This window comes from Rissa tridactyla, chromosome 2, assembly GCF_028500815.1.
Source record: "Rissa tridactyla isolate bRisTri1 chromosome 2, bRisTri1.patW.cur.20221130, whole genome shotgun sequence".
Classification (NCBI taxonomy): Eukaryota; Metazoa; Chordata; class Aves; order Charadriiformes; family Laridae; genus Rissa; species Rissa tridactyla.
In genome coordinates, this window is record NC_071467.1 from 45,061,032 (window position 1) to 45,087,102 (window position 26,071).

The 26,071-nt window shown below is 36.3% G+C and overlaps 1 protein-coding gene across 1 annotated transcript in view; it reads right to left on the reverse strand.

Annotated features, from left to right (window-relative positions):
* SNTG1 (syntrophin gamma 1) overlaps nucleotides 1–26,071 on the reverse strand; it is a 166,621-nt gene that overhangs the window by 20,380 nt on the left and 120,170 nt on the right. The window contains exons 14-15 of the mRNA XM_054189470.1: nucleotides 12,183–12,335; nucleotides 5,912–6,004 (exon numbers count right to left, since the gene is read on the reverse strand). Of these exons, the coding sequence (XP_054045445.1) occupies nucleotides 5,912–6,004; nucleotides 12,183–12,335 (246 nt within the window). The remainder of the gene's footprint in view (nucleotides 1–5,911; nucleotides 6,005–12,182; nucleotides 12,336–26,071) is intronic.

Sequence of the window (26,071 nt, forward strand, 5' to 3'; positions counted from 1 at the left end):
CCTGATCCCAGTTGAAGATATCCCTGTTCATTGCAGGGGGGGTTGGACTAGATCACCTTTAGAGTTCCCTTATAACCCAAATTATTCCTAGATTCTATGATTCTATCTTTTGGTTTATGTGAGTATAGCAATACTGTTGAAGAACATTAACATCACAGACACAATCTATATCTGCCATTGTCATAATGAAGATATCTGAACAAATTTTTGGCTCACAGAATTGCAACCTTTACCTTTATATAAAATGATGGAGAGTAGGTAATGGTTTTCCTATTTAGGTACTCATTAAAATGTGATTGACACACTTAGGACACCTTTGAAACCAGTTTTCCTATGGGTTGTTTGACCATTTCAACTGTAGCAGTCACTTGGCAACAGATTCTGTTCCATTATACAGTATTGTTTCTCTTCCAATACAATTGCATTAGAGCCATCCCTATCATCTCACACTGCCTAACGCCTGATTATCTAACAAAACACAATGTCCTCTTTTTTATCCATAGTGCTATACTTTCTTCTAACATATAAATTGATTAAGGTGCAACACTGCAGGTGGGTTTCTGAGGATAACAACTGCATTCTGCATACAACACTGAAAGTTTTAAGATATCACAATCTGCTTCAAAATAATCCGTAGAGAAGCTAAAAATATTTTTACCTTTTTCATATGTAAACACTTTCTATGTAAAATCTTTTTTGTGAATCTTGTGCTGTAGTTTACTTATACTTATGCAATTTATTTAAGTGACTGTATAACAGAAGCTTGAAAACACTTGCAAGGAATCCATTGACAATATATTGTTCTATCTGATTAGATAACTTGAAGAATTTCTCATTAGATTTGCTTATGTACCACTTCCATTCATGCCAAAAATGTGTATCTGTATTTGTGTGTACAAAGCTTTAACTTTGAGCTGCACGCTCTTTGTTGGTTTTGTTAGACTTTTTTATTTCTAGATGGTGTGCTTTTTTAATTGGTAACAGAAGAATATAATGAGTTTTGGGGCACCAAAAGAATTGCATTTGTGAGACGAATGAAGGAGCTTTTCCAACGACTGGTGAACAGTGAAAGAAAGACCTGCAAGACAGTATGACTCGCATATGTGACACGTGGCTCTCAATGACATTTGCCAGAAGAACATTCTCCAAGTAGCTTTTGCATACGGCTTATAGAAATAAAATAGTTATAATTCTTGTGGGTTTTATGCTTTAAAGGCTTCATTTTGGGAGGTCTGGATTTGTAAGTGAGAAAAAACCCACGGTCTCGAGGTCTTCATATTATAAATCTATAATGAGTTTAATAGTCTCAGTTATTGCTATTCATTTATTTTCTTGAATTTCCAATGTACAGGTTCTCCATGCCTAATGAATGGATTAGTATGTGGCATATCTCTGGTATGCATGCTATCTAATAAATCAGGCATTTTTAACACAGTGTCTTTATCTTAAACTGTACTCTCTGCTTGTCTGTTTTTCTGTATCAAAGAAAAATGAAACAAACCCTGAAACCTTCAGGATTCTCCGTGTACTGATTCCTGAGCTTTACCAGCATGGTCCCTCCATCTATGCAGGAAAATAAACCCCACTTTTAAAAGAAAAATTGGCAAGAATTAAGGCAAAATTGATTTTATCAGTCTAACATGAAAACACAGAAAGTGCAAGAAATACAGAGGAAATATGGACAGTGCAAGTGGAAATAGTGGAAGGGAAACTAGGAGATAAGTGCAACACTGAAAAATGCAAAAGAGTATTTTTTTTGAGGGAATCACTTCTGACGCAGCATGCAGCTGCTGTGTGGTCTCAGGACCTTTGAAGACCAGGGTGACATAGTACGGTGTTGGTGATAGATTTCATAGATCAGCAGGAGCCCCCTGCTCCTCCTTGCAACCTGTATGTTAAGTGTAGTGAATGAGTGGTACCGACTGAGAGATTTCTAAAACTGGTCCAGGTCTAATAAATGTTCTGTGGGCTGCTACCCACTGCAAGGCTGGCAGGAGAGAAGGAGGAGGAGCATCACAGTATGTTAGTTGCACATGACGCAAAATGTACTACACTTTCTCTAGTTACAACTACAGCCTATTCACTGCAATAAAAATGTCTTTCCTCTAGTTCATGAGGAAATCTACACTTTTCTGTTCTGTCCACATAATGCCTATGAAGCCCTTCCCTTTCTGAAGGAGATCCCTTCACACATCTGCTACATCATTCAAACTGATGAAAACTTTTTCAGATTCCTCTTTCATCAGTATTTAGACCCTCAAGATCCCCAGGCACTCAGCTGCAGTTAATGCTTCGCTTGAAATTTCAGAACTTTTTGGATGCTGAGGCTAGATGCCACCCCAGAAGGAACAGGTTTATTCCATGGTTTCACGGCTTTAGAGATGTAGGGGAGAGGAAAAAGTAAAATTGCCTCGTAGTCTTACAATGCTTTATGGGCCTTCTCAAGCTTGGGAGACCTGGAAGATGGAAAACTCCTTCTTGGCTTTCTTATGGTTGTCATCAAGTCATCAAAGCTTCACTCCAGTGGTCTTGCATTGTGGATCTTCTGATACTTGGTTGTGCAGTGTGATTTTAGTTTGAGTAGGTTCCCAACCTACCGAGTCAGGACTCTTCTGGCTTGAAATGGAAGTAAGATGCTAATTTTTTGCTGCACTTGTTTTACTGTTGGAGTTTATAATGTACTTTTCATACTACCTATGTGACCTGGTAGGGAACATGAGGTAGGATGAGGAGGAGAGAAGAGCTGAATGCAAATTTACTGTCAATGCTAAATATTGCCTTGGTGTTTCTGCGGTCAATTTTAATCCTTGAAATATTTTCCTACTTTTTGCTTTGAAAGAAAAAATCTATTTGTGAGTGTGAGAGACTGGAACCTAAAAATAATTGTCTCAAGTTTGCTTAATTTTCTGCAAGCCAACAGGAGGTTTGCAAGGTTTCCTGTTGGGTTTGCTGCCTACGGGCTGAAGGGAAGATGGTGCAGACTTTTGGCAGACCAACAGGATGTCTGGAAGTTCACCTGCTGCTGCCTGCGTGGTGTATGTGCCAACCAAGGGTACCCCAAATATGGCATGAAGACTTTGCTAAACCAAATGCTGCCCAAGCAACAAGGGATGGAAAATCTCACCCAGCAACTGCGTCAAACGGTGATTGGCCAAGCCAAGATGACCTGCATGCTGATTATCAAAATATGAGCTGACAGGGACTATAAACTCGTGCCATGCCAGACCACAGTTGGGACCCTCACCACCGCCACTTGAGAACTACGGATCAACGGGACGCCGTTGAACTCCAAGGACCAGCAAGACACCATCGGGCCTGTGGTGGTGACTATACTCTTGCTGTGCTCCGTAATTCTGCTTCTCTCATTTCTGCCTTTTCTCTACATCCTCCTTTACTCTACTCGTTTCAGTGACTAATGCTGGGGAATAACAATAAATCCGCAGTGAGCGGCATCTAACCTCGTTTGTGTCTTAATCTCATGCTCAGAATCAGTACAAACCCCTCCTGGACCAAACATAGTCAGACCAGGACGTAACAGTGAGGGCAAGGAAGAATCTGTTTTATAAGCAATATTGTTCACCAAGATGCTGTCTGCAGAAATTTTCTACATCTGGAAAGGCACAATGATTTATTTGAGAAAGCACGTGAGGTTATATCTCTACTAGAGCTTTCTTCTGTGTCTGGAAATCTGCTGTACATGTTCTAAGGACATACCAAAAGGGTGCCACAGCCTTCAGCCAAGGTAACATGTATGAAGGCAGTTCTGCCTGTGCTTTCTATCTGATATTTGGTCTATATTTGTACTGCAGGTAATGAATTTGAAAGAGTCTGAAGTCTTTTGAGAATCAGAGATGTACAAGAGCTTTGAAGAAGATGCAAATTATCGTTATACAAAAGCATTGCTGTAATACTATTGGATGATGGGGGGAAATATACACATTTTTTTCTGAGCCACTGCATTTTAATTCTGTTGCACTGATTTTTTGTGCCATACCTCCTAAGTTGAGAGTCACGTATTTCACTGATGAATCATACAAGACTATTTGCTTATCAAAAATAAATATGCATACACAAGTATTTGAATTTTATGACACAAAGCTAGGGGGGGGTGGCTGACACACCGGAAGGCTGTGCCGCCATACAGAGAGACCGGGACAGGCTGGAGATCTGTGCAAAGAGGAACCTTATGAAATTCAATAAGGGCAAGTGCAGGGTGCTGCACCTGGGGAGGAATAACCCCATGCACCAGTACAGGTTGGGGGCTGAGCTGCTGGAGACCAGCTCTGTGGAAAGAGACCTGGGAGTCCTGGTGGACAACAGGATGACCATGAGCCAGCAATGTGCCCTTGTGGCCAAAAGGGTCAATGGCATCCTGGGGTGCATCAAGAAGAGTGTGGCCAGCAGGTCGAGGCAGGTCATCCTCCCCCTCTACTCTGCCTTGGTGAGGCCACACCTGGCGTACTGTGTCCAGTTCTGGGCTCCCCGGTTCAAGAAGGACAGGGAACTGCTGGAGAGGGTGCAGCAGAGCGCTACCAAGATGATTAGGGGACAGGAACACCTCTCTTATGAAGAAAGGCTGAGGGATTTGGGTCTCTTCAGTCTGGAAAAAAGAAGACTGAGGGGACACCTTATCAACACTTACAAATACTTAAAGGGTGGGTGTCAGGAGGGTGGGGCCAGGATCTTTTCACTGGTGCCCGGGGACAGGACAAGAGGTAATGGGCACAAACTTGAGCATATGAAGTTCCACCTAAACATGAGGAAGAACTTCTTTACTTTAAGGGTGGCAGAGCACTGGAACAGGCTGCCCAGAGAGGTGGTGGAGTCTCCAACTCTGGAGACATTCAAAACCCGCCTGGACGCATTCCTGTGCAACCTGCTCTAGGTGACCCTGCCCTGGCAGGGGGGTTGGACTAGACGATCTCCAGAGATCCCTTCCAACCCTATGATTCTATGATTCTAATTTCAAATTCACCACACCTTGTGCAAGCAAACAGTACAATGGAGTGGAAAGAATAAAAGGGTTCTGATCAGTGGACTAATGTTGTGGGAAGGTTTGACTGAAGATAGAGGACAGGAGCATATTCTGAAGAAAATATGCTGCGGCATCTCAAAGGAAAACATGTACTGAAGAGAAATGGAACCCAGAAAAAATATTTCACATTCTCCCATAACAGCAGTGGCAAGTAGTAGCAATGAAGCCTGCTTACATTTTAGTACTTGTGAACTGTTAGTGCAAATGTAAACATATGTAGGGTCTCGATGATTTTACTGAGATTTGGAGTTGCATTAATATAATCTGGAAACTGATGTCGTATTATTCACTTGATATAGCAAAATATTTAATCAATTGTACTGAGTTTTTTTAAGGCTGATGGGAAAAGCATGAGAAATACAGACCATGGGTAATTTGTCTTTTTACAGACACTTGAACAAAAATATCTAAAACATAAACTAAGAATTGCTGTAACAGCACACACTCCCACTCATGAAACAGGAGAAGAGAAAGGCAAGTTATTTTCAAGGCTCGCAGATCAGCTTGGAACCAAGAAGATTATTTCCTATCAAAACCAAGGATGCACCAGTGAAAGAAACATCAAACTGGATCAGGCTGGGCTTTCATGTGAAATTAAACAATGAAGACTTGATGCTGTTTTTAGAATGATATTGTTATTGACTCTTCAATAACAAGCACATAGCAGAATACAATTTTTCACATCATTTAGAAATCACACCCAAGTTTAAACTAAAGCAAGAGGTTTGACAAGAGATGATCTGTTGTGATAAAAATAAGAAGTACATTTTAAGGATGTACTACTTATCCCAAAATATAAGAAATAACAGGTAATAATAATTAATTTGATGTGATGGAAACAAGTCTATGTGATGGAAACAAGTCTTAGATCTTTACCTTTGTGGCAGCATCAAAACAGACAAAGCCCATGCTAAAGTCAATGGTAAGTCCCATAAGATGACTCTCCAAAACACAGGCATACGTCTTGCACTGTAAAAGAAAAATCAGAGAAGGTAGTTACCACAGAACACATTCCTTCAATTTCTTTCTAGGACCAGTATTTATGTGTCTTTATTCTAAAGTTTCTCAAAATTATCAAAATTATTATCAGAATTAAGTCATTTGTGTGTGATTTGTGTCAATTTATTGCCAGTGTATTTCAAATCAAAGGTTTTATATCAGTGATGAAGTTTTCTAAGTATTGTAAGAGGCTTTGCTTCCATTAGGGAAAAAATAAATCAGAATCAGAATTGCCTCCGTGGTTTACCAATGATAGCTACTAATAGGGAAGTTTTAATTATTTTTGATCCCACCCGGAGTACTGCATCCAGCTCTGGAATCCCTATTGGAACGAGCCCAGAGGAGGCCACAAAGACGATAAGGAGGCTGGAGCACCTCTCCTATGAAGACAGACTGAGAGAGTTGGGATTGTTCAGCCTGGAGAAGAGAAGGCTCTAGGGAGACCTTATAGCGGTCTTTCAGTACTTAAAGGGGGCCTACAGGAAAGGTGGGGAGGGACTTTTCATCAGGGAGTGTAGCGACAGGATGAAGGGTAACAGTTTTAAACTGAAAGGGCGTAGATTTAGATTAGATATTATGAAGAAATTCTTTACTGTGAGGGTGGTGAGACACTGGAACAGGTTGCCCAGGGAATTTGTGGATGCCCCATCCACAGAAGTGTTCAAGGCCAGGCTGGATGGGGCTTTGGGCAATATGGTTTAGTGGAAGGTGTCCCTGTCCATGGCAGGGGGATTGGAACTAGATGATCTTTAAGGTCCCTTCCAAGTCTAACCGTTCTATGATGCTATGATTCTATGATTTGTTTTGGCACCTGGTAACTTCCTCTGACATTAATATATTCCTTTTATCTTTTTTTTTAAAAAAAAAAAGCATTTGTAAAATATCTCTTTGGTATGCTGTTCAGGTTTTTTTGTGTTGTTCTAAATCTCAGTGAAAAAGGCTGAAAAAAATCTGAAAAGTGGACCAATATTTCTCAAAGGTTTCTATGAGAAAACTTGAGGTCCTGGAAGACTTTCTCATTCTATGATTTTTAAATCTATGCATCTATTTATTTCCATAACAGCACACTTCAATACATGCTATGAGACAACTATAGTCTCGTTTTCAGGATCAAAACTATTGCTATGCCTGAAGGCTGACTTCAGGTACAAAATAACAAACTTGCACTTTTCATTACAAGATACATAAAAAAACTAAACCACTTCCAAATCTGATGTAAATTCTTTAAAGAAACCATTCTTATTTTACAGAAATTTTAACCTCCAGATTAAATAAAATATAGTTATATTACTCAAATGTTGCTGTAGCCACTAAATATACAAAATGAGAACAAAAACTTCCATGATATATAATGTGTCAAAGAACCAAAATATAAATTGTAAACATGGGGACAATGTAAGTTACTAAATTATCAGTGTTACAAAAGAATATATTATTATTTTTGACATTTTGATTACTAAGGATAAATCACATGTTTTTACTTATATATTCTTTGGGTGGGCTCGTTGGATTCCAAATGGTCATCCCCAGAACACAAGAAGCTGAAAGGCTTATTAACAGCTTCTAAGAGTTGGAATAAACGTTGTAATGAAGGAAAATGGAAAATTTCATAGCTATATGCATTCTTTGCTTACATTAAATTTTACTTTCTTACACTTCAATATAGATTTCTTTTCTGGAACTGAAGTATTTGAGTGAATTGCTTTCATTGATCAAATCAGGTCTCAAATGCATACAAACAGTTGTTGGTTAATCTTTGTGCACACACCTTGGAGCTCTAGAATCCAGGTTTCAAACACAGTGATATCCATCACTGAAGCTGAAGGACACTGTTAGTTATCAGTGGGGCACAAGTGCAGGATTTAAGCAAGTCTATAGACAAGGCATGGGCATCTATAACTCAGAAGTAAAAACAATCCATGACACGTGTTTTACAAGATGATGTCATATGTTACTTTGTGATCCACCACAGGTGTTCAAAAGCTATAATTGCGTGTCAGTAAATGAAAGGTTTCCTGCTGCTGCTGTTGAGATGAAAAGCAGTGACTGGTCTATTGTAGCTTCCAATACTGAAAGAACTTCACGTACTTCACTACATGTATAAAATATGAATTCATACAGTATAGAGGTGCACTTGATCATTATAACTATTAATGCATAAATCCCCAAAATTTTTAATTACTAAATCAATGATTCAGCTCTGTAGTGTTGCAGTCATACGGTATTTGTGTTTATATTAGCAAATAAAAGTGTCCTTTTTTGGAGCAGCTACACCATAAAACTGCTGTGAATACATAAACTTTGATCATAAATCAGTGTTGTTAGAAAAGGAGAGGATACTGCCTTTGGCAACATCTCATTAGTAGAAGAAAAGAATGCAAAATAATCTATTTCACAGTGACTTACTACTTAATGAATTCACATACGCAAAAATGCTCAGCTTTCACATGCAAAGCAAAAGATGTACAGTTTTGTAGAATTATCTCGATAACTTCCTACAAGACGCAAACTACATTTTTATTTGTAGACCTCCAAGATATCTAGAACAGACATAGAGCCTTTACTGAGAATTAAAATTTGGCAAGGACACAGTATATCAGGTTTAAAATATGTATGGCCATCTAACTCATCTGACCTCCCACCTCCACGCCAAAGGTCAGCCTACAATGCGCATTGCAGCACCACGCTGGGCTGGCACAGCTATCTCTGCTTAAGCACAGCGCTGTCCCTGGGCTAATTAGCTTCACTGAGAAGTTAAGATTTATGAGAAACAGGACATATCAGTCTCGGTTCAATGCTGCACTGAAAAAGCAACCTGCTTCCCAGACTGAAGGTTGTTTCTACAAAAGGCAGCGCACGGTCCGTGGAGAAATACCTAGTTCAGCTCAATGCGGTTATCAGTAGGAAGAAACTGCATTGTAAGGTTTAGACAACCAGTCTATGCTGATGTACGTAAGACCAGTCTATTACCTCGGATCATATATTCCATTACAGAGAAGTAAAAACGTGAGAATAACAAAAGGCTCTCTGGACAGCGAGATTTTCATTTATTTTGGGAAGAATGTCTCTTGCTTTATGCATGTGTTGTATGCACTTGCACATGATCTGGTCATAGATGAGAGTAAGAATGTGAACATTCAGACACTCCTTAACTCTGTTAACATTTTTCTCATCTTTATTTTCTTTAATTTGCCTTTTAATTCAGACATTTGGAGAAAAAAAAATGCAGAAATTCTTCCGTGGAGACTTGATAATTTAAAATTTCTCATACATTTAAGAAACGCTTTAAATCATTAACAGTGACTATTAATAATATATACTGTGGATGTTTGGCTTTGGTTGCTGATTTCTCACATAGAGCTCATGAAAACCTTATCAGAACTGAAGCATCCCCCTCCCAAAAGAAGCAGAAGATATTTCATCACTCGTCTCTTGTTCTCTCACAGAATACAGAATCTGAAATAGACTTTCTGAATAATTCAATGGGTCAGGCAGGGGCTGAAGGAGACAACCCAAAGTTGTTCCTTAGATTCTACTCCCTCAATACACACAGTTTAAATTATGGAAAGAATGATACGTTGTAAACCTAGTGTAAGCTATCTCTGAAGATAAAGGAAACCGTAGTATAAGTCCAACATTTAATTCAGACTTTCAAATTCAGACTCAACTTCAATGGAGACAAAGGTTAAAGTACTGTAACGCAAAGCAGCTTACACAATAATCCTTATATTAGGGTACAAACAACTCCAGTACAAACAAGAAGGACAGCAAGAAAAAAATAATAATGATGAAGTGGTGAAAATTTTAGCATAAAGTAGCAGGAACAGAAAGGAAACCTGACAATCATATATAATTGCACACCATTATGCACGCTATAATAGTCTCGGATTCTTCATATAACAATGCTGTGAGATAAAAAGGATCTCCATTTCAACTACATTTTTTTTTCTTTTAATAGGTAATTAGGAAAACGGTTTAGCGTCTCTTACTACTCTAAAGAAAACTAACTAAAGATTGCCTGTAACACACCACAGTGGCACCACTACAATATTGTACCACATAATATTGCTAAATTATTAGCAGCTTGACTATGTTTCTTTTAATATATTTCTTTCCTAAAGAAAAAAAAAACAAACAAAAAACTGCCTGATTTTTGTTTTAGATACACCTCTGGCAGAAGCAATGAATTAGGCTTAAACAGAATTTATTACATATTTATAGTGAGGTATTTTAAAAATATATTATTTTCTGATATATCCTTTAGAATTAAATCAGAATAGGGCCCTGATTAACCTTTCATAGAGGTTAATGCCAATTTATACTCGTTGAGTAACTCTGTTATTATGTTTATGATTACGGAATAGTACACAACACATTCGAATAATTTTAAATGGCAGTTTTAAACTGCAGTTATATTTTCTAAATTATATGATTTCACAGTAAGACAAACCTGCACACAGCTGGATTATCATTCACATGAAATTTGAATATTCATATGAATATGATTGCGTAAAACACAAATTTAGTAAAAACGTATAGTTGATACCTCAATTTTGTACTTGTCACCTGTGTTTCTTATGGAGCAATGAAAAAACTTGTTGGAGACAAACTATACCACTACTTAGTCAAACCAGATTTTATCTGAATCTGCAAATTGGTGGATGAAAGCAGTAACAAATTGCTGAAAGAAAAAATGAGGAGGCCAAGATCAGTTATGCTAAAAATTAATATTCTAATTTTTTTTCCGAGCTGAGATATAGAAAGAGAGGCAAGAAATAAAGAAAAAAAAAAAAAGTGAAATCGTAAGTGTGAGTTCCACAATAATAATCTATCATGAGAAGCCTGTTTGTTCACATTCACAAATTTGCTATAACCCATCTCAGGAATTCTGTCTCAAGAAATCATTACTTCAAGTTCATAATTGCTACTCTGAATGTCAGTAGAGTGAAAAGAAAGCTGGAAAGATTAAGATTAACCTGAGGTTAAGATTATTAGAGAAATACTTTTTTGGGAAACATGGGAGCAATTTTGAATAAATGTAATTCTAAAACCCAAGAGAAAAAAGAAAAAAACAAACCAAACCAAACCAAAAGCTAAAAATCCTACAATATGAATCAATATTAGAGAAGAACAAATACGAAGTGGCTTCCGGGATAAAACTTATTCAAGAAAATTGCCATATATTCTTTTACTGATGGCACAGTAGTGCTTCTACAAATAATGTTTCAGTCAGTTATATGAGAAAGACAAAGCATCTCACATTTTTTGTAGCAGAGGATATATATTGTTGCAATTTTTATACAGAAAAACTACACTTATATTTTTCCGCTTATCAGTAGGAGTTCAGAAGGTAAGAATAGCTCCTGTAAAAGGTAGCGGAGTGCATGAACTTAAAGAGAAAAGCTGAACCTTCTTCGACTCCTCTTCCAACAAAAGATAATGTGCTTTACAACTGACAGCAGCGTAGTTCTTGCAGAATGGATCATCACTAGTATATACTAATTCAGTCCATCTGCATGTGTTGGTTTATAGGTCAGAAGAGGGCTAATACATAACTAACAATTTGTCTAAATAAAAAACTGTCAGTGCTTGCATTCCCAGGAGGATGCAGAAAATGAGTGCAGCAAAAGTGCGCGTTAACCAATACTTGCACAGGCTGATATATTAATAAGACTTTTGTAGGCGTGTATACAGAATAACTCATGGGAACATCAACTAAAGCTGTTCCAGTTACATGTATTTTTTATTATGAGAACATCAACATAACAACTAGGATCAGGTGAATTATAATTGTGGTGGATATTTTTTTCTCCTTTTTCAAATCAAAGAAACATGGCTTTTTGGTCATGTGAGAAAAACAGAGTTATCTTTAAATACTATGTTATGTAAATTTGCTATAAAATCCAGCAGCAATATGTACCTGGATGTCATCCATCTCTCCTCTGCCCATCTGATGAGTAAATACGAATGAAACAAGAAACGTGTGAAAAAGGAATAATGTATCTTGGGTACGATTTTGTTCATACATAAAACAATAATAATTTGAGAGCTGCAGGAAGTCAGCAAATTTCTTAAATTGCATCATTATTTCATATAGACCTTGTTTGTTAATGTGAAAAAAAGTAATCATCACAACAGTTGTTCTCACCTGTATCCGTTCAACTTCTAAAAAAGTTGCTGTTTGGAAGGCTTTTTCCCATAGTGTTAGGTCAGACTCTAGTTCCACAGAAAAGTAAAGATCTTCTCCAGATTCAGACTGGACACTGAAGCAGTGTTTCCGCCGGTCCAGTAGATCACTGTCCTGATGAAAACCTGAAGTTATATAATCTGGCATACATCAATTAATATTTTTAATTGCAAACATCTATGCCTCAAACCTAGTATTTTTAAAAGGCATTTTTAATGATATAACAAGGTAGCAACTACTGAGAGCTCAGGAACTGAAAATTAGGGTTTTGGTCTAAACACTCAAATTTCAATGAATTTTAAACAGGCCACCTACATTCAGGTTGGTACAGAACAACATAGCATAACTTCCAATAGTTTAACAAATCAATTCTCAAAAATGGTATCAGCTATATGCTTTTAAATTAGATCAATTCTATAAAAGGTGTCAACTTTCTATTCACATGAGAAGAACACAAATAGCTTCTCTGACCTCTTTGACTCACCAACCCTACTCTGGAAGGCTGGCCAGAGGAAGCAATCGATTTATTTAAGCAGTATGAAAAGTCCATCTGTTCTATTTTCCCTATAGAGACTAGACAAAACAAGTTCACATTTCTGGTGGCTTACAAAATCCAACATAAAATTTGTCTATAGCTGCATACTGCCAGTAGAGACTATAGTGGCTGCCAGTGGTTAGGTTGCTGGCTTTGGACCTGGAGGAAGAAGCTAATTTTGGCTTTACTTTCAACACACCACCACACAATGGATATCAGGTTATGAATATATAATATTTAATGATTGCTAGCATTTGTAATTGGCACTAAATAAAAGAATAACCGAGTTAATCAGGAAATCCATCATTAAAAATTTTTTCAATGATTTTTTTAATATAGGATGCTTTATGCTAAAATTCAGGCATGCAATTTGTCCTTGTGAAAAATTCAAGTGCAGAAAGAGTTTTACTTAATTTTGTCCCTACTACAGCAAAGTACCTGTCACAAGACACAAGCTCACTAGCTGTTCTTGCAAATACATGTGGAAATTTGAGTATATGTAGCTTGGATGCAATTTCTACAATGCTACCCCATAGTAGAGCACACAGTTGGGATCAGTAAAGGAGACTTACAGGACAGTATTGCCTTCTGGTTATACACAACTTGAATAGACCAAGGGGACTGTAACCAGCTGATACAAGCTGGAAGAGCACCTTATGTTGTTCAAGCCAGCTGTCTCTAGGGCAGAGAACCAGGAACCTAAAGCTGACTGAAATGGAAATACATAAAACAGGAATCCGTATGAAACTGCTGCACTCAGGCAGATAAGTAGGCAATGGAAGAGTAAGCACTATTTTCCTCTTTCTTTTCATTCCGTAGACATGTGACAGACCTGCTCGAGAAAGCCAGTATGGCAAGCATTCGTGAATGCTCTTAGTTCAAAACTGCTTTACAGTTTCTGGAATAATCAGGTATGGAGGCAACTTATCCTCTCTTTGCAATCACCACAACAAAACCAAGTTGCTCAGATTTTAAAATGACCAGTCACTGTGGAACAATCTCATTCCTTACTTCCATCAAATCCTAAACTTAGTAGCTCATTGTCATAAAGCTCAGTAGTTTTAAGTCATGGATGGAAAAATCAGAATGAACATAGGCTGTTAGATCTTAAAAATAGCATTTCCAAAGAAATTAATATTCTCACAGATATTTTTCCAAGTGTTCAAAGGACTGTGTAGTTGAACTAGTTAGATGTAGCTGAATAATAGCCTATGTCCTATGACAAATACTTTTGTCTCTTTTTTTTGTCTTCTTTTTTTTTTTTTAATTTCCACTCAGGCCCTTCTGCTAAAACTAAAATGTCAATTCTGCTCACAGCATGTTTTGACTAGCATTTAAAAAAGAGATTAGAGATCATAATGTCTAGGTTGTTGTTAATGACACCTATGCTCTACTACATGCTCAGCCTCAAAGCGCAGAGCAGCAGCACCGTGAAAAATGTTTAATCTTGTGGATACGTGTAGCAACATAAAACCTTGTATCTAGCACCTGACAATACAAACCCCATCAATAGGAACTGGATGAGTAAAAGCACTGGGCAACCCTCACTCCTCCAGGGAAGAACAGCTACTTCGTGTAGTATAACAGCACTTCTCCTCCAACAGATCTGAAGCGGGGTCTTAAACTCTTTAAGCTCCCAGAGATACACCTGATTGAACGTGTATGTTGGTCTATAACCAAATGGACCTATTCAGCACGGAGTCTGACAAAACTCGTGTGTAAGGTACATATCTGTCCCAAGGAAGTTCTTCATAGCTACAACCTCAGAAGAAACTAAAAATATTTTGAACTCATTTTCACCTATTCTTGTCAACAGTCAGTAGAGAACCATTAATTTTTACTAACACAATTGTGCACAAAACTCTTAAACCTTATTTGAAACAAGACTGTGGCACTATGTGGGATCACAGGAATCACAGTCACTAAAAAAAAAAAATGAACCAATAGTCCCTGTTTTTAAATGAGAGGGAGTTTAGTGCAACGCACAGTTCCAGAATGCATATCTCTAGCTGAGCCCAGCTAAGGTTTAATGCTTTTGCATTACATTGTTAGACTCTCCCTTTCTTACAGGTTTTTTTTCCTTTTGGGAAGAATACACTGGTTAGGAAAAAGGGAAGAGTTCTTGTGTACACTGTGACAAATGAAAGTGTTAAAAGTTTTACTGAGACTGATCTCTGTTAAAATGCGTTTGAAAAATTCAGAAATCTCAAAATAGTCTTTTGAAGTGATTAAATAAAAGCTTGTGCATTTTATTACCAACATTGCTGGCAATAATTGCACTAGATTTTATTAAGCATTACATCAATCTTAGAGGATGAAAAGAGAAATAAGAGCTAAATAGGATCTACAATATTAAACCATGTTTTTGCTATTTATACATTAAAATGAGAACATAATTTGCTTTAGAAAAGATCTAATCAATAGCAGGTAACATTTCCCCCCAGTGGTTTGGATATAAAAATTTTACAATATATCAACTACTAAATCCTATTATGACAAATAACACACACATTGTACTCATTAATAGAACAGAGTAAAGCAAAGTAATACAAAAAAAGAAAAATAAAATTCAAAACAAAATTTATTCATACCAGAAAAACATTTTTTAAAGATCTGAAATATTTTATGGGAATTTAAATTTTGTGAAGTTCTTTTTTGGAATGAAAACAAAATTCAACATTTACATAGAAATAATAATTTTGCATAGAATAATAGTGTCATTTTTTTGACTAGCTGTAATTTGATGGTCTGTATGTACTTGCGGTTTTGATATCCATGTTTATGGTTAAGTCCATGGTAAGAAAAGGTCAAGTCAAATATATTTAAATGTTTTACTATAGTTTGAAAAGCATGGTTGACAGACATATGAGGTATTCATTTCCTACTTAGTGGTATCTCATTCTACTTGTAAAAATAATTTGGTGCAAGGCTCCCTTTAGTACTGCTTCTGCTCCTTTTAGCTGCAAGATCTTTCTTTAATTTTTCATTTATGGTCAGGTATCTAAAAAGTGAAACCTGTATCTAACCATGTTTCTATTTGTACAATAGACAGCTGTAGGAAACAATATATAGAAAAAGGTAAAAGATAGCTATCCAAATGTCCTTGTAAAGGTAGAAATTCAAAGCAAAATTTTGTCTTACAAATCCAACTAAGAATTGTCCAAGGACTCCACAAGTTTAACATAAACTTGTCACAAGTTTCAAAACCAGGTCCGGATTACGCAGGAGTCTTCATTAATTAACTTTTACCAAATGGTTATTTCAGCTAAAATATAAAATGTCATTCTACCCATTTAAGAATCTGCTATAACCCTGTATTTTTATAATCACTTACTAGTGAGTCAATTCCATGTTGATTTTTTAAGAACTCTTTCATGCCATTAATAATTAGCTGTAGCATTTGCCCTGGTGTTCTCAATGTGAACTGGTACAGATTCGCTGAAGAGGAACAGTCACAAAACTTGTAGCAGTATGCTAGTTCCCTACTAGAAGGAAAGCAGTCCTGCTGAAGGATGGGCTGTGAGGCAAGTCCTTGGCTTACACCCAGCTTCAGGGTAATCCAGTATCTCTGCTGACAGGATGGTATGACTCCTGCTTGCCTAATTAATAATGATGTCCATGTTAAGTGAGAGTAATAAATTTGTCTAAGGGAACCAAGCATGGCTCATTAGGCAGGTCCTTTCAAATTAAGGCAGATTGCTTCTTTATCACTGAGTAGTGACATCGCCTTCTCTTCTGCAGAGGTAATCTTTTCTCTTTTGAAAGATTGCCTTCTCCAGAAGCAGCACTGATCCTTTTCGATTTCAATTTCAGTGTCTTTTCATGTTATGTATGATGAATGCATTAAATACTCATATTTTGGCTATTACTTAAATCCGCTAAGGTGGAAGAGACCCTCAACTTTTACTATAGTCAGTGAGAGTTGAGCTGTTCTATTCTACAAAGACCTGTGCGATAGAAAACAAAGCTAGGTCTACCAGTTTCTTGCTCATTACATGATTTTTTCCAGAGGAGGTGCTCAAGAACTGTCTGGAAGTATGGCTTACGTGTAAAGTTATATGTGATATACAGAGTAATTTGGCAATAGAACTGTAAATATTAGTGACACTGGTGAGTTATTTTTGACATGAACAACAATTCATGTAAGATGTCCAAACCATCCTAATCAGAGATGTATATCTAAACAGACAAAACAGATGTTGATTTTTGAGATAATTTTATTTCAGCTGTTGAAATGAGGTAAATATTCATATTTGTGGTATGATTTATAAGAATTCTTAATAATACGCAGATAAGAAAACAAAAAAACCCCGTTTTCTTTGTTGACTAGTTTAGACAGCCCTGCAAAAAGAAATCTTTTGTAGCATAAGCAAGATTCAAACCTAGCACCTCCATGCTCTGAAGATAAAAAGCATTCTCTCATCAATTCAAGAGTGCAATAACTCCAATGCGACTGTAAAAACAAATCACATCATGCCTTTACTCTTGCTGGCATCAGTGCCCTGATTATTTTACTGTTTGTGTCTCCTTTCACTTATCTGCTCCATCTACATAAACATAAATCCTTCTTCTAAGGGATTCTAATGATCTACTTCTTTATCTGAAACTTTGGGAACACTTTTCTTGAGCATCACCATTTGTTGCTATGGAGATGGTTCTAATAGCATGTACAGGCAACAGGGAACAGATTCACTCCAGAGTGAAAAAGAGATACTGCTTCTCCAATGTATCCTCATTAATCAAATAATAAAGAAAAAATGACCCAGGCAGTCACGCACGTGTTTGTATTTATCTCACCTTATTTGGACCCTTCTGAATTTTAATATTAAAAAACATAAGAAAAATGTTGAAATTGCATGTATATATATATTCATTTAAAGAAACACAGAATGACAGCTAAACTACAAGTGGGCAGAATGTTTTTCAATGTCCAAATTTTATGAAAATATGTTTTCTCAAGGGGAAAAATCGTTATAATTACAGGATAACTTTTAGTTTCAATTAAATTTCCATTAGAAAGAAAGATCTGGCTGATTTCTTGAGAGAAACAGAAATGTTCATTCCCTGTAACCTACTAGGTACATCAGTAAGCTTGAATTACTTTCTTATTCTGCCTGAATAAGAAAATTAATTTCCTATTCTGCCTGATTAAAAGATGATGCAGTCTCAAAGACCCTCATTTGAATCAGAGCAAGAGTCTGAACACAGGTTTCTCCTCAGCTGATGCCATAATTGTGCCTATTTCTTAATGACCTCCACTCAGAAATTAAAATAATTTATTTTAATGCTATATGAGGAAAATTTTCAAAATTTTCATAAAACAGACTAACCTTTTGGGGAAAAAAAATGTTCTAATGCTTTCCAGAGAAGTATTGGTGGTTATTTTCTCTGAAAGAGAAAACAGAGACTGATGGAATTATAAACAGAGATTAAAAAATGTGCTGATCACATTTCTGAGAAGATATTAATGTTTTGTATCTCTCCAAACTTTGAGGCATTATTTGCTGGAAATTAAGTTTAAGAACAGATCCCAGAAGAGTAAACATAATGATAATAGACAGCAATGCTAAGGAGTGATTCTGTCTTTTCATTCTGACTCCTTGTTTACAACTTTCTCAGATTTAAATAGTTGTAGCTGGGGTTTTTTTCCCATATTAGTTGCCTGCCTGAGGATATTTTTTATTTTCACGTTGTAGTTAAAACAGCTAAATCAGTTCTGTGAAATAAATTAGGAAAAGGAATGAAATTGGTTTGTCCTTGTGAAAAACAAAGAAAGAAAGAGACAAGCAGAACCATCCCCTGAAACTGCTTTTTGGGCTGCTATGGGGCCTCTGTTCTTTGGAATGGCAACAAATGCTTCAGGTACGGAAGGCAACCTTTACTGCCCTTGAAAAAAAATACAAGTTAAGATCTACTGAAAATGTAGATGTTCTGGCCAAAATTTGGCTGTTACCATTTTGAAGATTTCATTCTGAACGTGCTCTATCCCCATGGTGTATAGGAAGAGAAGAACCTTTCCTACGGTTCCCAGCTGTCAGGGGTTGTTACGCTACTGGCCATGGGAAATGAGAGCAGGATATACTATTTCTCCTTCAAGAGGCTATGTACCTCTTAAGAATAGAAAAAAAGCATCTGACTCAAAAACAGAACTGGGCAGACTATGTGAAAGAAAAGTCCTTTTAATTCTCACATAGTGAAATTTTTGTGGGGTTTGGCTTTTTTCAGCTTTAGATGCATTTGTTTGAAAAGTAGGAAAAGGTCTTTTAAAAGTCTTTCTCATGAAGGACACAAAAATTGGAAGCATAAGAATTAAATCTGATTAAATAAAAGGCTGGAAAATTACCCACCAAATTGATTATTCATTATAATAAAAGCATTACTTACAAGACCTCATACTTTTTTTTTCTTTACTCTTTTTTTTTAAACACAGAATTCTTTGCTTACTCAAATAGCTTATGAATACATTATGGTAGGCTGAGAATAGATTAGGATAGCATAGCGAAAGTGTATGTGTTGGATATCAGTATGTCAGCAGATTTGTATCAGTAAATGTGCAAAAAAAATGGTATTTTACACATACTCACTAATAATCACTAATCTCTGAAGAAAATTCAAAAGTGCCTATGGAAAAGAAGATCCTATCATAAAGCTACAAAATAAAAATTAATTAGGAAATTAATATTTTTGTTTTCAGTGCTGACTCTGGCTGTTGAGACTAATATGTAGACTTCCACCATGAAGAGAATGCACCAAAGGAAATTTTTGAATAGTTGTCCCTGGGACAGGAACAATTTTCTTCATATAATGAATGGGACACAGATCCAGTGAAAAAATACAGTATAGTCACTGTTGCCTGAAAGCTTATATTCCTAAATTCTTTATGTAATAAAACTCCAACATCTTATCCTAAATTTAATTATTGCAGTAGTCAGAAAGAAAGGCAGGAAAAAACTCAATTAATTAAAGAATGTGACCAGAAAATAACAGAAAATTGATAAATGCTACACAAAAAAAACTTATTAAAATTGATGGATCAGAATATATTAGTGGATAAAATCCTGAAACAATGTATCACATCAATCTTGAGACATAACCTGATTAGAGTAAGACAGTGAGAGGAAACCTCAGACTTTGCATAAATCTTGAACATCTGGGATGTGAGACATATATGTGTCTTTCCAGAGTATCCTTATTCATTATTTATATTTCACACATGATTTCTGTTCTTTTTCATCATTACTTTTGTCTTACTTTAAAGGTTGAATTTGGCTTTGCCTTTCAAGGATGTTGCAACACCACTGTGGGTCTCATAGCTAGACAGGCAGCAAAAAGCAACATCTTAGGAGCAGGTAAAGCTGATGCCTTTAACCAACAGAGGGGTCGCAGGAGTCACTTAAACATACGTTTTCTGTATCTGTTATTCTTCTTCTTTTCCTCTGTGTGTTTATCTTGCTGCTTCTTCTAGGAAGCAGGATCAGACTGTGAGATTGGCAGCCCCAGCCCAACACAACTGACTCTTTTTTTCCCTATGCTATTCTAATATTGCGTTAGAAATGTCAAAGAAAGGGTTTTTTTCTTTTTCAAGAAGAGAAACTTCTCTAAAATTAAAGGGAAAGAGAAAAAGCCTTACTTAATAACTTCACTTTTCGAATATGATTTCTTCGTCCTATTCTGAATCAAATAAAAACTTAACAAGCTTTTATACTGTGACAGTTGTCATGAATCTAATAACTGCCTCTTCGCTTTCAAAAAAGACTCTTACACAGTGCTGTACAGCTACAGGAACATAAATACCTTTGACACTCAGGGCCCATTAAATTTATCCAAATTAACATACCATGGATTAAGGATTGTATCACTATGTACACAGTGAAGAGAAATGAACGGACATCACATACAGAACCACAGAAAGTATGGATGATTGAGTCAGAGGTGTGCACATCTCTATGCAAGAGCAGCTACACACCAGCTTATGGTTATAGGGATCCAGTGATGGAAATTCTAACGGTCTTGTCATGAGTTCTATTTGATTACTGAATGATAGTGCCTGAGAAGTTTATCGTATAACTGAAGCCAACTTAATGATGGTCTTAATGACAGTGGACATGGAGTTCATTTATGACTTTTACTATTTTTCTTAAGCTATAAGACAACTGTAAGTCTAGTTAGAGTAAAAACGGATCCTCTTTTCTTTTGAAATAGTCTTAAATTTAGAACAGGAAGCAAACCAAATAATGAAAATGTTTAGAAATTAAACACTCAACAGTTTAGCACTTTTTCTATGAACGGGCACCTGGCTAAACCCTGGCTAAATATCTAATTTTCCCTAGATATAGCATTAACCTATTCATAAAAGGGATCCATTACTTACGCCTCCTAAGCAGTTTTGAGTACGTGTGAAGTGCTTTAGAGGAATCACATCAGGATGCAGGTCTCAGCCATTGAGCAAATTATGTTTATGGTATAACTCAAAATACATTCTGTACCTTCACTTTCTATGTTTATGTGTCTATTGGCATTAATTTTAAAATGTATCTGAATACATAAACATTTTCAGTAGTTTCCTATGCTTTTTATATCATCCTTTTCCCACACTTGACTTACTGGAAATGCAGAACAAAATTACAGGAAATTTAAGTGGGAAAATTAACATAACTGCATTTGAGGGTTTTACACATACTAACAACTAAATATGGAAGGAAAAACAAGTCTTCTGAGACATCAAGTTGGTCCTCATTAATATAGTAAGAAAATTATAGCTGCACTGATGTGAATGATACCCGCTATAAACGTCAATGATTCACCACCCCAACATAGCATAGACTGCCTTTCACAATTATCCTCATATTTCATTTCAGAGCTGATCTGACACCTGAATATGTTTCCAGGTTTATGCTGAATTAAATGTGCTTTTTATTGTAAATCTTCAAATATTTTTGTGTAACCCCTTGAAGATAGAAGGCAGGTAACTGAACTATAGAAAGCATTTTCTCACAATTAAAGGAGAAGCTTGGATGCAGCTGAAGAGCATTAGTAACTCAAGGAAACAAGGCAAACTTGCTTGCAGAGAACTGCAATCTTTTATAGTACTCTTTATAATTTACCTGAAAAATTTAACAAACATTTTTCTAGCCCCATATGCAAAAATTGCTTAAATAATTTTTATTTACCAATTTATCAGAAACTTAAATCTTGCTAAAATATACACACTTACACATGCATGCACATGCACACACATCCAAAACACACACGTTAAAACTGCATATCAAAAATGTAAGAGGTAACAAAAAGACATACATAATTCAACCAGCTTTGAAGTACTAAACAGGACAAGGCCATCTGCCCATTTTGGAAGCTAGTGATGTAAGTATCTGCTTTTCTGGAGTATTGAAGATTTGACCAATCCCAACATTGGAATTAGTTAGTTAATGGGGCTTTACCCATCAAAATAGAGGATAGGGTGAAACAAGCTTCTGCCAGAATAAATTAGAAATATTTATTCATAGTAAATTCTACGACCAATTCTGTTGAAAATGACTCACAGCTACATTTTAAAGTCAGAAGTGGTATCATTAGATTGTCTTGCCTGACAAATTGCTTAACACAGATCACAGATTTTCATGCACATGCTAGTGTCACTGTCCCACTAGCATCAATTCGAATAAAACTGGTGGTAAAAAAAGAAAGCGGTTTAGAAGTGATCAGCTTCTCTTACCACTGCCTTCCACTGATTAATCATCAGAACTTTTACAGTTTCTAACTTCCTCCCAATTTGAAGTTACCTGAGTTTGATTTCTACTCGCTCTTTGTTTTTACCTGTTCCTTTTTAGTGTTAAAGAGCTCTTCAATGCTTCGTATTTTCTCTCTCTTAAGGTACTTCCACCCCACAATGAACAGACCTATTTAATTTTTAATAAATTACTTTGTATGCTTCCCTATTTATGTATTTACCCCCTCAGGTCTTAAGTTATTTGCATCTCCATAAATGTTCCTTTTATATCAAACATAGCCCACTGCTGTTTGCCACTATTTCACGATGAATAATTTAATCCAATATAATTAAAATGTGGTTTTTGTACTCACCATGCTTTACCTACTTTGCATGTCAAAAATTACTATTTCAACCCAAAAATCTTGACAATGGAAAGCTTTATACTTACGAGATATGTATTTTTACATGGTATTTGAAAACTTTCCCCAGAACCATTTTTTAACAATCCAATCTTGTTTTGGTAGTACATGAATGTTTGTCAGGGTTTGGGGTATTTTTTTTACTTTTTTTACCACCTAAAACTGCAAATATTGAATTAGGGGATCACTGCTCCTTTGCTGAATTTATGTCAATAAAACTGTTTTTTACACAGTCAAAAGAGAACTTTTAAAAATCTACTTCTATGCTTCAGATTTTACTGGTCTTCCTGATTATTTAGATGGTCCTAATCACATTAAGAATAGTGACTTATGGCCTTGCTTAGGGCAAGTCTCCTCCTCTTTCTTTTCCTTGTAATCTGACAGAGGGGGTGGGGTGGGTGGGGGGGGTGGGCAGGGAGAATACAGTAACAAAACAGTCACTTACTAGAGGACTATTATAAATATGAATCCATTAGTTATAAATCACATAATAATCTCTGACATCTCTGATTAAGGTGCAGAAGGTCCTGCCTTTTAGGGGCTTGAGGCTGACAGAACCATAAAAATCAAAAAAGGCACCCCAGTTTCCTATATTGTTCATGAGAAGAGTCAGAGCCTTTGGAATGGATGCTAAAGGAGAAGGCACACTCCACATATGCAGGCAACTGTGAAGAAAGCATTGGCCACGGTGGCAGATGAGTTCTGAGTTTTATTTAACATGTTTGGACTATATTCCCTTCCTGCCGATTAAATCAGTGAATTCCGCTGCTGGGTGTAGACATTAATATTTATTCAGAGTTTTAATATTTTTACTGTCACCAGAAATGGTAGTATTCTTTCATACTGAAACACTGAAATATAAATGTGTATTCAGCAGTGATTCAGTGATTGTTTCTTCTGAAGTAGAAACACAGAATAATTCTACCTTCTCAGTTTTCCTGAAAAGAATGACATGAACTCAGTCTCTGCCACGGAAGAACAAGAAGTGCAGGAGAGGGATCACTCTGCGGTAGAAGAGCCCAGGTTTCTTTTCTTCATTTTTTTATTAGGTTTCCTGAGCTATCACGATCTCTATCAATCTCTGAGAATATAATCGCTTCAAACCCTGTTAGCCTGCCCTTTTGACATTCAACTCATTCTCCAAGGAAAACAAATTTATAATGAAAGTAGCATGTGAGGTACTATAGAAGGGAAGAAGTTTCAAGGTGATCACAAAGCACCAGAGTAACTTTTTTTAAGTTGGCTCTGCTTCAGTAATATCTATGGGGCTTGTACAAATGTGTCTAGAAACACAGACTGCGGAAATGGAGACATTTATGATGTTGGCATAAAAGCTGAAAAAACCCTTGAATCTCTACAGGGGTTCAATGTAGTAGTAATAATGGGAAGCTGTTTTTCTTGGTTTTACTTGCTTTTATATTTAGTGAAGTCATGGTTAAGTCCTATAGTAGCTCCTGTAGAAAACTAGAATATGGTGAAGATTAATACTCCAATGTCAGAAGCTGTAATTTCATTGCAATGATTTTTCTACTTCCATTTTTTATTATTTACAGGTTTTAGTCAGCCAAAGAACCCATCTGAAATATTTCAGCATTTTATAAGCTTGACCACGTTGACAGACAATAAAGGAATGACTGCGTAGGAATAACGTGATAAAGAAACACGTAAATGATATTCCTATATCACTTAAACTGGAATTGCCTCTCTGCTGGGATGCCCTCTGTTAATACTGACTGAAAATGGAGGATCTAAACCTCTTCCAAGACAGTTTGGAGAGCTGGATGATAAGAAAAACCAGAATCATTGTACTGGTTTCTGTGCTTCCATACAACAGCACCCCAAAGGCATTGGTTTAGGTTTTACTGCTTTATGGACTGACCCCTTGGCTGTAACTAACTTCTGCTGCATGGCTGAAAAGAGAAAAAAAAATAAAAAATCCCTGCATTGGTATACAAGAACAGGGGATAAAAGAGAAGGGGGAAAAAGAAAAACATCTAAAAATGAGTGAATGAGAAGAGCATCAACAAATAAAAATGGTAGAAGAAATTAAAAGAAGAAGGACCTTTAAATGACAGAAAAACATATGGCATAGATTCTGTACATTCTTATTCAAACAGTATAATAAAATCTTTGGATAAGTGACACGGAAGGGTTGTCCTGGCTCCGACAGGCTTACTTCTCAGAGAAGAGCTACCTCGGTGCTTACTGTTTTCCAGGCTCAAGTCCTGAAGTAACCAGAGGCTACCAGAAAAACAAATAAATGTGCATGCCACAAGTGACATTTTTCTTCTCTCTCAAAGCCAGACTGTGCTCTAAAAGCATTGTTGATATTACACCCTCAGTGCAATATCTTCACAGAGTGACTAACTTTTCCCGTTAATTCTCTCCCTACAAGACCACTACTGAAGAGTCAATGTTTACACACACTTGGTAGTTAAAGGACATACCACAGTGATGGGACATGTTTCATTTGGGATGTTCTACTCCTTGATGAAGACTCCAGACCTCACAGCCAAAGAACAGCAGTAAATGAACTCTTTTCACTTTTCTGTTCCAGATTGCTAGCAAAGATGTTTTTTTTCAGACTATAAATTCGGTTTCGCACTTTTGAAGTCTCTGATGTAAAAAGTTTCTGAATTTTATTGAGCTTTTCTATCTGTAATCTGCCTCCCTGAGGAAAGTATAGTGCACCTATGTGACCTACAAAATCTAGGAAATGTACCGTGTATGTCAGTATGAAGTCTTCTCAACAGGAAATACTTTTTTAAAATATGATTTTTCATACTTTTTTTTTGATACTTGACTAAGATGAAACTTCAGCAAAGACCAAATTGCCTTTTGACCCCCAAAACCCAAACCCAACATACACAGGAAAGCACCTCATATGAATGGAAAGGGACATTTTTATTTTTTTTTCATCTCTTTTTCCTCTCCTCATGTTTTAGATTAAGAAATGCTGAGCATCTGGAAAACTGTTTTTCACTACTTTTAAAACAGAGAGAAGACCATTTATATTATATTTGGGATGAAATAAATTATTAAATACAATGTACAATAATGGCCCTATTCAATTTGCTACTCACAGATTTAATTTTCTAAGCATATTTCATTATCTCTTCCCATTTATTACAGTTAAGGAAAACTGAAGAAATTCGAAAAAATAAAACAATAGTTTTCAGAATTA